Source organism: Quercus robur, chromosome 2 (assembly GCF_932294415.1).
Source record: "Quercus robur chromosome 2, dhQueRobu3.1, whole genome shotgun sequence".
NCBI classification, from domain to species: domain Eukaryota; kingdom Viridiplantae; phylum Streptophyta; class Magnoliopsida; order Fagales; family Fagaceae; genus Quercus; species Quercus robur.
Genome location: NC_065535.1, coordinates 64,853,539 through 64,870,844, shown reverse-complemented (window position 1 = coordinate 64,870,844; position 17,306 = coordinate 64,853,539). Strand labels below are relative to the sequence as shown.

Genomic DNA, 17,306 nt, shown 5'->3' with positions numbered 1-17,306 from the left:
TGTTTTGGTCAACAGTCATTGTTTTTGGTACAATGATGAAGTATTAGTTGTCAAACGTAAGTTTGAATTTGATTGTAATTTTGTATTTCCTAGTCCTTTCTTTTATATCCTTAGGCATGGCAGGTGGATTTGTTATTTCCTACTCTCCTTTTGTTTACCCATCTCTTTCTTTAATAGAGTTTTTTTATAAATAAAAAAAGGTTACCCGGGCTTGAGTCTTAAAAATTACAATTTTCATTGAAACTGCTTAACTTCTACTGGTGCATGACTTTGTCAATACCCAATTACATTGTCAGAAATTTTCAAAGATTGTATAATAAATTTGATTTGGCTCAATTTTCTTGGTAACCAGCCTAGATCAAGCAAAAATATGTGGGGGACAAATTTTTCCACCAAGCTAGATAGGTGACCTCCAACCAATTTTGTGAATCTTGATGAGACAATTTATGTGTATTTAATCACATGATTTATTAAATTATTTAAACAAGTCATATGTCTCATTAAATAGGCCAAGTAAATTTTTTTTTTTTTTTTTTGAGAAACAAACAAACACACATACACACAAGGGAAAAGGGAAATGGGTTCTAAAATAGGCTAGGGTAACTAAAAGCACACATTGATGGTTTTATGCGTTGTTTTAAAAATTGGATCGGACCAATCGGTTCAATTAGTTGAACCTGAAATTAGACCTAGAATTGGTTTGGTCAAAATCGAGAAAATTGGCAAAAAATTGGTCAAAATTGAGAAAAACCGATCTAGAATTGGGTTAAACAGGGAACCGGCCTTTTTTTTGGTTCTTTGACCGGTCGGGTTTTTAAAATCATAGTTTATGAATCTCCACATAGTGGATTGGAGAAATTTTTCTATAAACCAATTTGGAGGTAAATTCTATATTTGTGTATGCAATAACATTAAGAGTAGCATAATTAGCTGGAGATTAGGTATCGTAAGGTTATTAGTTTAAATTTCTCTTTTCCCTTTCCCTTGGGACCAAAACTCAATAAATAAAAAAGAAGGAAATGAGATAAGAACCATTTAGGCTTTGAAAATGGAGATATTATCAGGTCATCAAATAGACTCCTCCCCTCTCTCATAAGGAGTGGCCCTATCCATGGGTTCCATATCGAGGCTAAATCATAGTGATTGGGGAGGAGTCCATGTTGTATATGTAGTTATATACAAATGTATGTTGTAATATACATAAGTAATCTTATTTTGGCAGTAACAGAATCAAGAGAAAAACCAAGTTTTAATGGCTCACTTGAGTAAGACTTAAGCCCACTCAAGCAAGACTTTTTTTTTTTTTTTTTGACGAAAGGAAACAAACCACTCACTCGCTCAAGCAAGACTAGTGCTACATGAATGTGATCAGGAAATTGAATACATTGATCGTTGTACAAAATTGAAGTATAAGCACTTTAATGAGCCCGCTCAAGAAAACATGTCAAAGTACAAGTGTGGCCGAGCAAGCTCGAGTGAGTGCTCAGTGCTCATTCGATGTCCATTCGAGCTAGATCATGAAGCTCGCTTGAGCAAGACAGTTATAGTAAGTGTTTTTTCTAAAGAATTTTTTTGAAAAACAAGGGGAGGAGAGACATTTGTAAGTTTCTTTTTAGAATTTTGTCTCTAGCAACTAGTAATAGCCAAGGCATGGATTTGAGGGTTTGTATTAACCAAAGTGCACATTCATTCATTTTCAGATGAATCTCTTCATCGTTTATAAATATAGCCTACATATTCAGTGAATCAGTTTTCTTATAGCTTTTACACCATTAGAGAGAAATTCACATCCTCCAAGTTTGCTACTTGAAGAATTCTGATTTAGTTGTATTAATATAGAGACAAATTTGCCTATAACCCTTTATCAAATTTGTTAATGTTATTTCATTGTTTGCCCTAAAATCCCCAACAGCACATCTGACAAACATAATAATGTGAGCCACAAGCAATTTTTTCTAGAAATCCAACAAGGTATTGCTACCTTAGATGATGTGTTCCACCGCGTTTGTAATGATAGCAACTGAGTCAACTTGTTCTATGTTGAAATTGTTTTTTGTTTTTTGTTTTTTTGTTTTTGTTTTAAAATTTTTAAATTTTTTATAATTATTTTTATTTTAAAACAAATACATATACACAAGGGAGAAGGAAATGAGTTCTAATACAAAGGCACACCACAAACTCCATTCAAAAGCCCTAGAAGCAAAATTGTTGTTGGTTTGAGATTTAGATTTGATTTCTAAATTGTTCTTGTGAACGTCACAAGTTTGAAGAGTCAAAGGTGAAACATTGTCCCCCTCACCTTAAGGTGTGTTTGGATACTACTTATTTGCTGAAAATACTGTAAGAAAATAATTTTTAAATGTGTAAATAGTGTTGTGGAGCCTAAATTTACCTAAAAATCTGTGTTTTGCTGAGTTTGGTGGTCCGTGAACAGTATCCATGAGAGCCACTAAAAAAACGCAAAACGCACAGATTGAGCAAAATGCCAAATCCAAACTCACGCTTAGTGCCCCACAGCTAACATTACTAAATTGGGGTTCATCTATGTCAAACAGTCGAGCTTTCCAGTGCACCATGACTCTTGAGTCTATTCTGGACATGTCCTTATGAGACCTAGGCACCTAGCAAAGACATCTTAGTTTTTCTTCAAAAAAGATTGAATAAGACTTTTCAACTCAAATATCAAGAGGGATCCCACTCGAATGACATGGTTCCTCTCTATCATTGTCAATGCTAACTTCTTTCAATTTCTCTCCACTGGTTTTTCTTGATTTTGGTCATCTTCTTTCATCCCTATTTCTCCTACCACTAATGCCTCCCTTAGGTGATTGCCTTTTTAAAATGTTACTATGAGAACCAAGACCCAGTGGGAGGGGACTCGACCTTTTTCTAGGCTTTTTACTCCTTAACAAGTCTAGAGAAGACATCCATTAGTTTTAAATTTCAAGGTGGAGATTCAACTATTAATGATAGTACCCCTAAGCTAAGGGACTTAAATGAAGTCTCCACTTAATCGATTATAGAAATAATGATACTAAGAATAATAATAAATAAAATAAAATAAAATAAACCTCTAAAGGGATACATTTTTATTGATAAGTAAGAAAAGTTACTTGAATTGTATTAAAAGATTACTGGTTTTTGGTCCTAAATACGATTTAATAAAATAAATATTGCAAGACTAAATTTTCTAGTCACAATCTAAGCAAAAAGTGGAAAGAAAATTATATGGAATCCCACGTCTAAAAGATTAGCTTCAAGGACTAAGCAACTAGATGAGAAGATGTTAGGCACCCCATCCTACCCAACATAAGTTGTTCTCCCAAGATACAATGGCCAATATAATTTTATTTTATTTTATTTTTTTTGCTTGGTAATTGCGGGGGATAGAACCCTCGAGCAACAGGTTACATAGGAACTTGAGTGCTACTTGGCTACAAGGCCATTGGCCAATATAAATGATTCACCAAATTGTCATACAATTAAGTGGTAAAAATATCAAAGCAAAAAATATGAAGAAACTCCATACATGTATACAAGAATAGTAACTAGCCTGTCAAATGTCACTACGGGTATGATATAGCCATTAAAGAAGGATTGAACAAATAACATAAAGGTGAAAGAGCAACCACATCAATTCGTGCAAATTTTCTATCTATTTTGCAAGAAAAAAAACTACTTTTTCTATTTTACACATCCACTTTTACAAAACACCCATATTAGTTTATCTATTCTACACATTTATTTAATAAAATATTCATTATTTTTACATTTTTTATTATTTCCTTCCCTCTCCTCTCTAGAACTCTCTCACAGACCCAACACAAACCCAAAATCACCCACACCCAGCCACCGTCTTCTTCGTCGAGCTATAGACCCAACATAAACCCAAAATCACCCACACCCAGCCAGCCGCTGTCTTCTTCGTTGAGCTACAGACCCAACACAAACCCAAAATCACCCACACCCAGCCACCAACCACCATCAACGATCAAATAGAACAAATCTGTCGGAATCACTGATGTTCATTATGGCGTCACATCAGTGGATGCATAACCCACCATCAACCTGATCAATACCCACGGATCAATACCTAGTTACTGTCGCTTCCGCCAAACCCACACATCATGTCCCTGAGAGCTCCGCCACGGCATCGTTTCTGGGTTTAGTGCATTGTGGTTTGCTTGTTGAGATCGTATCAGCGGTGAGTGAGATCAGTGAGATTGGTGGCCTGAGGTGAGATCGGTGGACTGAGGTGAGATAGGTGGATCGAGGGAGAGATGAAACGAGAGAGAGGTGAGAGTGAGAATTTTTTGTCCGAGAGAGAGGTGAGGTGATAGGAGAGAGAAACAAATTATAAAATAATAGATACACGAGCTACAGTAGTTGTGTAAATATATACGGTTACTGTAGCTATCGTGTATATTTACACATTTTTACACCCACGTTTTTTTGCTCAAAATGTGTAAAATGGGTACCTTTTTATATTTTAGAAGACTATACAAGGCATGATGTGATTGCTCTAAGATGCATAAACATGATTTAGATGTATGGATATGCATGAACATATGTGAATGTGCAAAACCTAGATGCTTTTTCTATATGAGAAATAAGCATATGTCATTTACAATCATGAAAATTTAGATTAGAACACAAATCTGGAAATTCATCATTTTAACTTATCGTACACGATTTCAAGGAATCAACATTATTCCTATGCAAAGAAAATGCTTAAAGCTATCCTGATGATATGTGGATAACAATAAACAAGGGAAAAACATAATTTTATTTTCGTCTTTTCATGATTTCATGTGGTGCAATTAAACCTAAAGAAACATTTTGAATTTTATTCTAATGATGTATGCACACATTGTTTAATCTAGGAAATCCTAGTTATGATAAATATAATTCGTATAATTTACCTAAACGTATGGATCTACACATCTAAACAATGGGTGCATAAGTGACATATTCAAATTATGGAATTTACTATTCTAGTGATGAAATCATATGAAAATATGAATGCAAGATCATGGACATGTAATTCACAGATCTAATGCTACCATGATAGATATTAAAACATGACTTAAGTAAATTCTACCCTTCCTTAAAAAAAAAAAAAAAAAAAAAATGTAAATTCTACCAAAATGTATTTTTTTGGATTTATAAAAGCAAAATGGACCTAACTAGACGTGAATACTAAAAAGATTAGCAACAAGTTAAAGTAGGAAATTACCTTCCATTCACTTTCTGGGTTTTAACCCTTTTAGCTGTTTGCCATGTCCTCCAAATGCAATTTTCTTTTGGGGAGGGTTACGATTTATGAATGCTTTTATCTTGATTTTTCTGATAGTTTATTTTTATTTTTATTTTCATAATTCAATAGTTGAGGGTAAGGGGATTTGAATTTAGATGTTCCTATTGAAAATACGAGGAAGTGTCAACATTTTGATTTTTGATAGTTGTGTGTATTTGTAGGGTGGAAAATGTTAGAAACGTTTTGTTTTCCTGGAAGTTTTGCTGGAGGCCTGGTTTGTATAAGGCTGTGAATTTCTGGGTGGCACTGGACAGAAGTAACAGACTCCACGTATACTTTTTTTTTTTTTTTTTTTTTTGAGAAACCAGACATTCAGCCTAGGAATTTATTAGAAAAAAACAAAATCAAGGAACATCAAAACCAACTAGCTGGGAGAGATATCCTCAGGCAAGCAACCTGACCAATCCTGAATCCCCACTTAAGTTTTTTGCCTTTTTTGCTAACGCGTCGGCAACAACATTACAGGTACAATGGACATGAACAAATTGAAAAATTGGAAAATAGAAACTAAAGCGCGAATATCGTCCACAATATTCCCAAAAGAAGTCAACACTGCGCTCTCCTGAGAGATGGCGTTGATCACTGAAGCTGAATCCCCTTCGAAAATAGCATCGGGAAGATCATTTTCAATAGCATACATCACAGATCGGTGGCAGGCTAGAGCTTCCAAGTTAGCTATGGTCATGGATAACGGGACTGGCATTGACAGAGAAGCAGTGGCCTCTCCACGCCAATCACAAATAATAACCCCTATACCTGCCAAGTTGAGAGTCTTGAAAACAGCAGCATCATAATTCACTTTGAAGTAGAGCCTTGTTCTGGGGGCCGCCACTGATGCTGGGTTGGGGGCAGAGGCACGGGCAAGTCATCTTCTTCCTGAGCTACTAGGAATTCTTGTAGCAGATTGCACGCCATTGAGCTGATGTTCACGATAGGTTGCACCACTCGCCCAAAGTGAAGAGCATTCCTTCGGTTCCATAAACACCAAGCCGAGACAGCAAAAATTTCCTTCCTAAAATCGTCATTCACATGCAGAAAACAATCAACCAAATCGCAAAAGTTAGGGGAGGGGGGTTTAAGACTTGCTGGGACCAACTGTGAGTACTCACACGGCTTCCACCACTTTACACTTCCACAAGGCATGTAATACATCTTCAGAACCTTATTGCAGAGCCCACACACCTCCAAGGAGATGATCTTTTGCTGCCGAACCAAATTACATTTTCGTAGGGAGTGCATTGTTGCATGCCCTCCAAACAAAATGCTTAATTTTGTTGGGCACACGCAGGTGCGAAATTGCTCTCCAGAATCTCTTTTGTGGCTCCAGATTGGAACTTCTAGCATTTGTCACTGTGGTAGTCGCAGCCAGCAGCTTGTAGGCGCTGCTTGTAGTGAACACACCCGATGGAGAATAAGCCCAAACCACCCGATCAATTGTGTTTCTAATGCTCAAAGGGATCCCTATGATCACAGAGGCCTTACTAGGCAGAAACAACTCCCGAATTAGCTATGCTTTCCACACTCTCAGATCAGCATCAATTAAGGAACAAACTCTTGTCTCGGTTAAGATAGTAGGTAGAGGAGAAATAATAGAGCTACTAGCTTTCATAGGCAGCCACTTATTTTCTTTAATACGCACCGATTGACCATTCCCGATTCGCCATACCATACTTTTTTGGATCACATCTCTAGCACCGAGGATACTTTTCCATGCATAGGAGCCAACTACAGAGTCCTTAGCTTCTAGGATGGAACAATTTGGGAAAAACTTGGCTTCGAACACTTGAAAGCATAGGGAATATGGATTGTTTATCATCCTCCAAACCTGTTTTGCTAAGAAAGCATCGTTGAACTTTTCAATTTCTTTGAAACCAATACCACCCACTTCTTTTGCCTCATATAGCTTTTCCCAGCAAACCCAGTGCACCTTCCTCGAATCACCACTATATCCCCACCAAAATTTTTGATTAAGGATTTCCAGTTCCTTGATTAGCCCTTTGGGAAGTTTGAAGCAACTCATGGTATAGGTTAGGATAGCTTGGATAATAGACTTGATGAGAATTTCCTTGCCAACTTGTGACAGCAGCTTCTTTTTCCACCCATGTAGCTTCTTTCATACTCTCTCTTTCAAATACACAGCTTTTTTTTTTTTGCTCGACCAACTAATGTTGGCAATCCCAAATATTTTTCATATTGGTGAATTGCTAGTACACCTAAGAGATGTTGAATCCGAGCCTGCAGTGGGTATGAGGTATTTGAACTAAAGAAAATATTTGTCTTCTCCCTATTTAATTTTTGACCAGAACCTCTTTCATAGATCGCCAAAATATCCATAATCTTTTTGCACTCGGTCTCTGTTGCTCTACAAAACAATACACTATCATTTGCAAAGAATAAATGGGAAACTTGATGACCATTTCTATAGATAGCAACACCCCAAATATGACCATCCACTTCAGCTTGTTGCATCAAGCTCTGCAGCCCCATAGCACACAATAGGAACAGGTAAGGGGATAAAGGGTCTCCTTGACGAATCCCCCTTGTTGGTTCGATGTTGCCCACAAGATACCCATTAAGAAGGACTGCATAAGAGACAGATTGTAGGCAAGACATAATAATTTTTATTGTCCTTTCCTCAATGTCCAGATGATGCATTAATCTCTCTAGAAATTCCCATTCCACTAGGTCATACGCTTTGCTCATATCCAGTTTAAGTGCCATATACCCTAACCTCCCTTTTGTCTTCCTCTTAAGGAAATGAAGGGTTTCAAAAGCCATAAGAATATTATCTGTAATTAACCAACCTGATAGAAAAGCACTTTGAGAATTTGGAATAGATTTAGCCAAAACTTCTTTAAACGGTTAGCCACCACTTTAGCAATTAATTTATAAATGACATTGCACAAGCTAAAGGCCTAAAATTTGAAATTTTCTTTGGATTTTTAATTTTGGGTATTAGAGAGATAAAAGTGGTATTAAGGGATTCCGGAACATTACCTGTATTCAAAGCTCGAAGGTCAGCCGCTATTACATCCTCACCAACACTATGCTAAAATGACTTGAAAAAAATTGGGGATATACCATTAATTTGTTGATTGCACATATACCAAAATGACTCCACATAAACTTGAATTGCAATTAATTTGTTGCTTGCATTTATAATGGGCTGCAAGATATTTATCCGCCTACAGAAGTGGCCTTTTATCAAAGAAGGCTCAAACTAACCCACCGGATCTATGAATGGGCTGTTGAGAAGGCCCATAAGCCATTTGGAATAAATTTTCAAACTTCTTTCATTCGGACGAGCCTTTTGCTTCCTTTCTAAGAAAAAAAAAAAAAAAAAAAAATCTAGGGTCACTATTTTGTGCCTCAACTTTGACCGTAATTGTGAGTAGTGAAGAAATAATGGTGAATTCATGTAAAATTAACAGACAGCCAATCATAATATATTACATAAAATAGTTGTAAAAGATTGTGATGTTCTAAAATTACTCTTCTTAGTTGGGGGTAATTTTTATGTTAACTTTCTGAACTTTTTTCACCAATTTAGTACATTCTATTAATGTTTCATCTATTTTTATAACGGAAAGAAAATGTGTGGCTCTGCATGAATCCCAATATATTGACTCCAAAATCCAAATCATGAAAAAAGTTAAAAAAAAAAAAAAATCTCATTAAAAAACATGTGTAAAAAAAATGAAGTGAACAAATGAAAGAAGTGGACAGAGATTGAGAGGTTGAGTGGCTTCTTTATACGCATTCCATGATTAAAGAGACAGAGAACAGAACAGCAGCAAAGAAATGTATAATATTATGGCTCTTTTGTTTCCTCCCCTTTCCACCGTACCATTCTCCGCCTAGCAAAGAAATGTTTCTAATATGATTAATTTAAACTCAATTTGATTGTCAAATAAATAAGCATTCGGGGTCTGTTTAGATACCGTTTATTGTTAAAAACTGAAAACATTAGTAAAATAATTTTTAAATATATGAATAGTACTATGAAACTCAATTCTAAAGAAAAAGTTGTTGAATAAAGTACTTGTAGGTTTCGTGAATAGTATATAAGACCTAAAAAAAAATACTTATGTTGAGAAACGCTCAAAACACGCTTTCCAAACGGAGGCTTGTTCGTTTCAATAACAAACAAAACTAAAAATATCTAATATCGTATCACAAAAGAGATTTTCATGTACGAAACATTAATCACCAATTGGTTGAGGGAAATAGTATGGCGTTGAAAACATTCAGCAAAAGGTTGTAGCTCTTCTGTTCGATGATAGGCCCTAAATCCAAACAATTGAAGAAATCAAGGATGCAGAGGTTTGTTCTTAGAGGCTTGGGCTCGTAAAGGATTACTAGGGCTGTAAATGAATGGGGTCGTATCACTTGAAAAAAAGTTTAGTAGGCTCGAGCTTGAGAACAAATTTGTTTATATTTGTTTATTTGGCAAATAAATCAAGTCTAATTTTAGACTTGACCCTTAAATAAGCCATATCAAAACATAAAAATGTGCTTAAGAACAAGCTCATGAATATGATACTCTATTTTAGTGCATATAATATTAAATGTTTATATGTATAAATATTTAAAATAAACTTATATAGATTTGAGATTGAATGTAGTAAGTTCGTAAATAAGTTCATAAGATATTAAATTATTAATTATAATTTATTTTGATAATATAAAAAATTTATTTTGAAGTATAATATATATAATTTTCAACATTACAAGATTGATGAATCTATTACTCCGTTCCGTTTGTTTCGTTGTAAAATATTTTTTAAAAAATATTTTAAGCATTTTACATTGTTTGTTTGTTTTTTTTTTTTTTTTGTAAAATGTTGGTCAAAGCTGAAAACATCTTCCGTTGACAGTAAAACCCCTTTATAAAAGTTTGTAAAACATTTAACAAGTAAAACCCTTTTATAAAAGTTTGTAAAACATTTAACAAAAAAGAACTTAGTAAAACATTTTACAATTTGACTAACACTTGTCATACATCTCCCACTCCTCTCTTGCTCATAAAGGTGGTCGTTGCAATGCAAGTATGGATCACAATGGTGTTTGAAGCCTAGTTCATTGTGGTTGGGTTTTGGGCCTTTTGGGGAATTGTGGCGATGAAACTTCGATTCATGGCTAGAGGCTCTAAGCACGACTGAAGGGCACCAATGGTGGTCGAGGGCGTTGATTTGGTGGCTGGGGCCGTGAATCCCTCAAGGTTGTGTTGATCTAGTGGTTGGGGTCGTAGTCCAATCGGGTTTTCGGCAGATCTAGTGGTGGCACACTTTGTAGGCGTCAACTTAGTGGGTGGCTAGCTTGAATTGCACAAATTTGTTAGAGAGTGAGCTTAACAAGAAAACTTCCTAGCAAATTGGTTATGGGCCTTAGCAAATAATATCCATGTCAACATGATATAGTGCGCAAATTGATAGGAGTAACAGTCCTCGGTCAAGTCCGAGGATGAGAAGTTCTTATATCGATTGGGTTTATCTGTGTACAGTGTATTCTATCTTTTTTTTTTCTTCCTTCTTTAACTACATGCCCCATTTTTGTGGTGGCTATTCCCTTATATAGTCACTCATTTTTTACATCTCAGCCCTCTACATGTTGATTTCTTAAGAAATCCCTTGGACGCTTGTCCCATCAGGACCTCCTGGAAGCTTTGTGAGGAGATATGAGCTGGGATGATATTGTTCAGGTGTCATTCTTCCATAAATATGGCCAATTCATTTGGTGCAGTGCATTTAATGTGGTAGTGATAGCCTCCTTCTTAGATATTTCTTTTTTGGTTGTTGGCCTAGCTCTACTACTTTCCCCGAAATTTATCTTCCCAAAATGGTTAACTCCCTAAAACTCTTCTGAGGTGTCTTGGCTCCTTAGCAGCCTCAGTGGCTTCGTCATTCTCCTCCTTTCTCCTTGGCCCATTATCTTAGGCCTATATAGACCTTTTGACCATTCTCGGGTGTTTTCTTGTTCTCGGACGTGGCCCATAACCCAATGAACGTGCTCGATTTGCTTGTCCTCACACCCTCAAACTTCAAGGAAGGGGAGTGTAATTACCCCTTGTTTTGGTTTTATTTTTTATTTTTATAATTTTTTTAATGTGAGTTTCTTTGGTTTTGTGAGAAAATATAAGAGTGAAATATTGTGATATTGGTTCCGGATTGGGTTATACTTACTTTCCCATTCAGCATAATGGAAATATGTAATTGTCAATTAAATCTTCTCTACTTTTTTTTGGTTGCAAAGTTTGATTTAGTGGGTTGATTTATTTTTATTTATTGTGAATTGGTTACAAAGTTTGTTTGGTTGGTGGAAAAGGAGACCTCAATTGGTGGTTTTAAGTTTATGGGAGTGTTTTGGCTACAAATAAAGTATGACAAAGAAGAAAAAAAATTACTATGATGTTGTTAATACCTTTTGTTTTATCTGTATATAACAGGAATTGAGATTTTAGTAATTATGTGGTTTTTTGTTTTTGTTTTTGTATATGATAGGAATTGAATGAATCGTCAACAGTAAACATAGGAGCAAATATTAAATGATGGATATGAAAGAAAAAAACTCAAATAATTAATTATCCTATTGATATTATAATTAACATAATCATTAAAATATTATATTATATTATATTATAGGTTATGCTATCATATTATTTATGGGAATGGGAAGAAAAGGATGTCCCCATAACAAATATTCCCACTATTGTATGATGATGCTTAGTAATACAGGTTGAATCTAGTTCAAGTTACACTAGGTGTAACTTAGAGTTACATCTTTTTTGGACTATTGATTATTATTAGATCTAAGGGTGAAAATACACTCATATTAAAGTCATTATTATTCTCTAAAAATTAGGGATTTAGGAATTAACTCTTCTTATTAAAGGAAAAAAAAAAAAAAACACAATATTGACTCCCACTCTTTTCCACATCATCATTTTTTTTCTCTCATCCTCTTTCACATCTTTTTTTTTTTTCCTTGCACTATGTACTTTCAGGTCACCACCACTGATTTCTTAACAATATTGTCTTGAGGTACTAGAAAATTTTAGAAATAGTCACAATTTTTTTTAGAGAAAAATTGTTGAGGATGAGTATTTCTAAAGATAAAAAGAACTCATGGCCAAAGTCAATTTAAAAATTTGGTGCTCTAACAACGTAACACTATCTCTTAGCCATATCATCATCTCCCACCATGGTCCTTGAAAGATCTTAAAAAAGATGGGCTCTCTTACATCAATATATGCATAGCATCATGCATGGTTTATAGCTAAATATGTTAGCACTTAATTTCATGCCGTTATTTGTCTTTGTCTAACCAACAAACACTCCAAGGACCACCACTTTGGAGTTGAACCTTAATGTCCTCCATGATATGGCCCTACAGTCTCTAATGCTTGCCATACTCCAAAATAAATTCTACAGTGAAGGTCACGGCAAACCTAAATAGCTAAATATACAGTCAACATTTGTCGTGCTTCCTTACAATTTGTTTGCAAGAGAGCTAGAAGATTATGTGAGAAAGGAAAAAGATGATGGCGTGGAGAGTGAGGTTTAATTTTTTTTTTTTTCATTAATAAGAAGAGTTAATGCCTAAATCACTAATTTCTAAAAAATAATAATGACATTACCATGAGTGTATTTTCACCCTTAAACCTAATAGTAAATAATGGTCCAAAAAAGGTATAATTTTTTTGAAGTTACATCAAGTGTAACTTGAACACATTTCATTTAAAATATATGTTAAACATGATATTGTTATTTTTTAAATTAAAATGGAAGGTGAGTAATAGTAGTCTAAAATCATAAAGCTTCCCCCAAAGGAATTGGCAGCTCAGACAAAGCAATATTCAAGTTGTTTATTGCTAAAATCACTATTATTATTATTTTTTCAATTTGATAGTCAACTTTTTTGATAATATAAATAATTCATTTCGAAGTAAAATTATATATAATTTTTAACATTACAAGATTGATGAATCTAAATTTGTAGAAGTTCATTAAAAAATCATTTTATTTAATTAAATTAAATAATATAATTTCAACTATAATTTAGTTATTTAATTTAATGGACATGATGATCATTTTGAAAATAAGATAAAAGTTGATGGACCCAAAAAAAAAAAAAAATTTAAACTTCAAGAACCAAAATAAAAACAACCCCAAACTTTAAGAAGCAAAAAGTGTAATTTAATACATTATATTCAAGAAAAATATGGTCATGATTTATTACTTTTATTTTTCAACTAATTAAATACCAAGCGAATGACCAAAAGTGGAAGAACCTTCTCCACATAAACAAAAGTAAAAACATACAACAAATATTGAGATTCGTAAGAAGAAATGGATTCAAGGGTAGATCTGATTTTTAGAGTACTAGTAAATTGATTAACAATAAACCCAAAAAAGAAAAGAAAAGGAGAGGAAAATTAAAAATAAAATAAAAACAAGAATTGAAGGGTAGTTGACTAGTTGTTGAAAGAACGTGAACCAACCCATTGAGCCGTCACGAGGCCATTTGTATTTTTTAAATGCTAAACAATTAATACAAATTACAAACAATAATGTAGTAGAAGAATATTATTACTAAGGAGCACCAATCAGCGTAACGGTCTCTTTATTGGAAAGTGATCAAATTTTTTTGCCTGTAACCCAATCGAGATAATTTCAATTTCACTCATCACGAGCACACACAGATATTCATCATCGATCATCAGTGACTGGTTTCCACGGGGACACTGTGTAACACAACTGTCTCGACAGTCAAACCAGGTCCAAATCCAAACAAAACACCCCAATCCAACCCTTCACCTGTGGTGGCTTTTCCATTTTCAGCAGAGCTCTTCCTCATTTCATCTAATATAAACAACACACATGCACTAGACATGTTCCCATACTCACTCAGAACGTGACGGGTCGATCTAAGTTTCTCTTCTTTGAGTCCTAGCTTGATCTCAACCTGGTCAAGAATGGCAGGACCACCTGGGTGTGCAATCCAGAACAGAGAGTTCCAATCACTTATACCAATTGGAGTAAAAGCTTCAACCAAGCTTTTCTCTATGTTCTTTGATATAATCCCAGGTACATCTTTTAGCAAGTGAAAAGTGAGACCCACTTCACGTAAATGTCCATCGATTGCACCATCAGAATCTGGTAGAATTGTCTGTGCAGCCGACACAAGTTGAAACAGGGGACGCTCAATTTTAGTATCTGGGTCAGCCCCAATAATCACAGCAGCTGCACCGTCGCCAAAAAGTGCTTGACCCACCAATGAGTCCAAGTGGGAATCAGAAGGTCCACGAAAAGTAACTGCTGTGATCTCAGAGCAAACCACAAGAACACGAGCACCCCTGTTGTTCTCAGCCAAATCCTTAGCAAGACGAAGCACAGTCCCACCAGCAAAGCAACCTTGTTGATACATCATGAGCCTCTTCACTGAGGGTCGAAGGCCAAGGAGCTTGGTGAGTTGGTAATCTGCACCAGGCATGTCTACACCTGAGGTTGTACAGAAGACAAGGTGGGTGATCTTGGATTTGGGTTGCCCCCACTCTTTGATTGCCTTTGTTGCTGCTTCTTTTCCCAACTTTGGAACCTCCACCACTACTATATCTTGACGTGCGTCAAGTGATGGAGCCATGTACTCACACATCTTTGGGTTTTCAGTCAAAATCTCCTCATTCAAGTGCATATAACGCTTCTTTATCATCGATTTGTCACCTGTAATTAGTACAAATGGTGCATGGATTGGAAAAATTAGTAGTTTACAGGAAAAAAAAAAAAATCATCTAAATTTGAAATGAATAAGACGTCTTGTCTTGTCTTGCGTATACAACTCATGTGGGCTTACATATCAGTCTCACATAAATTTTATACGCCAGATCTATACAAGGTTTTTTCTAAATTAATTTATTTCATGATTTCAGACTATAAATGTATAAAACTAACAAATTATTTAAAATTTTTATATAATCTAAGAAATAATTAATAAACTCCATTTCAAGTGGAGATTTGTTTAGTAAGAGTAAATAGCACCACTACGGTGCATTTTATAACTAACAAGCATGAAGTATTAAGTTACTCGCTTATAACAATCAAATTATGAAAAAAAAAAAAAAATTAATTTAGTTCATCTTTGCTACACAATAATTTAGGATGCATGTGGGATGCATAAAAATTACTAGTACGTACTAAATTACTAATATTACATATGATAGATGCGAATACATACACATGCGTTTGAACTTCTCCTTCAACTCGGTCATGTGCTCGCTCTTGGTGATTCGGAAGTAATAATCTGGATAGTCAGCCTGAGAGACACAGTTGGAGGGAGTGGCTGTGCCAATGGCTAAAATGGTGGCTGGACCTTCTGCTCTCTGAGCCTTACGGATTGCATCCAAAGACGAAGCCATGTGTGACAGCCTGAATTTGATCTTAGTCTCTCTCAAAGAGCTAGCAAAGACCGAGTTAACCAAGAACTCGATCGGACTAAAATTTCTTTTTTAAGCTCTAAGTGATGCTTGTGATACTGAAATTAATTTTCTGAAAGAGTTTGTTTGTGTTTTGGTTTTTGGGGACGAGATGACAAGAAGAGCAAAGGCAGAGTTTATATAAGACGGAATGAGGTAGGTTGAATGGACGGCCATTTGGTGATCCACGTGAGCTTTGGGGTTAGGCACTTTAACCGGTGGTAGATATAGAGCCACATTTATTCATGAAGTTGGTTTGCATGTTGACTCCTAACATTTTGAGATCTTTTCACTATTCCTTTCTGTTTCCAATATTCTCTTATAAGCCACTTATGTTTTTAACTAACCTCACCAACAACAATTCGGAACAATTTAACAATATTCCTTTATTTTTCTTGATACTCACGAATGAATAGCTCAAAATATAAGTTCTAGTTAACTCAATTGATAAAAAAATTTGTCATTGAATAAGAGTTTTTAAGGTTTAGACTTGACCTATATCATAAAACTAATTAATTTCTTGGCCCAATAATGTAGAGCAATAATCATGGAACGGATGCATTTAGTTGAAAATCTATTATATTTATCAAAAATAAAAAAATAAAAAAATAAAAGAACCATTGATATACAAATTCTAAATTGTAAATTATGATGGACCCAAATGTGAAGTACTATGTAAATATTAGCTATTGTTATGAATTTTTATTGTGATCCTAATTTAACTCACTCAATGTATGCTTTGTTTCCTAGGACTAAATAAATTTTTTGAAATTATAAAAATTGATATTAAAAAAAAAAAAAAAAAAGAGACAGAAACAAGATTTATAACAAAAAAAAGAAGGGAAAAAAAAGAAAAAAAGAAAAAAGAGAGGAAACTTGGAGGTGATTGGGGGAAAAAGTATTTTGTCCTAAAGAAGGCCTAAATGCCTTGTATTAATGTTTGACTAGATGGTGTACCATTCACAAGTATGGACACTCCACCTACTGATCTACCATTTTTTTCTTCACCTCGGACAGACATTGCATTTAAGGAAAATATAACACAGGAAGGCAAGGCAGTTAATTATGGTCCCAGACCATCTCTCTCGTATGGTCATATTGTCATAATACGAGAACATCTTAATAGACATTCTGAGGAAGAGAAGAGACGGATAATAACGGCCCAAAGTTTGGGCTGAGACAATTCACCTAGCTACCTACTGCTGGTATGGTAATTGGAATAATTAAACTAGGCTTCATGTTGAAGAAGGTCTTGTTTCATATCTATACTCGTATATGTAGACTAAATAGTTAGATAGGGTTTTGAGGATATGAGAAATAAGGTTTCTTCACAAGTCTTTTAAAAATGGGAAGACTCCTTAACTTGGAAGAGGTGGTCTAGCTTTAGTCATGTCATTTTTTTTTTTTTTTAATGGTTCCCTATGTTTCTTTAGAATTAATTAATGATTCCCTTGGTGAGGTGAGGTCATTAAACTTGGCTTCGTGTTAAGGAAGGTCTTGTTCAATTTTTAATCTCGT

General features: G+C 34.8%; 1 protein-coding gene across 1 annotated transcript; it reads right to left on the bottom strand.

Moving 5' to 3' along the window:
• Positions 1-13,794: 13,794 nt before the first annotated feature.
• On the bottom strand, positions 13,795-15,918 carry LOC126714487 (chalcone synthase). Its single transcript, XM_050414649.1, has 2 exons — positions 15,551-15,918; positions 13,795-15,039 (listed from the first exon to the last, which is right to left on the bottom strand). The coding sequence occupies exons 1-2, from the start codon at positions 15,729-15,731 to the stop codon at positions 14,036-14,038; spliced, it is 1,185 nt and encodes a 394-aa protein (XP_050270606.1). The 5' UTR covers positions 15,732-15,918; the 3' UTR covers positions 13,795-14,035.
• Between the last annotated feature and the right edge of the window lie 1,388 nt (positions 15,919-17,306).

What these genes read in the sequence shown, in the direction of transcription:
- LOC126714487 (XM_050414649.1), bottom strand. Translation starts at nt 15,731, where the DNA reads ATGGCTTCGTCTTTGGATGCAATCCGTAAGGCTCAGAGAGCAGAAGGT. An exon ending in GGAGAAGTTCAAACGCATGT is followed by an intron (nt 15,040 to 15,550) that starts GTATGTATTCGC and finishes TACTAATTACAG; the next exon opens with GTGACAAATCGATGATAAAG.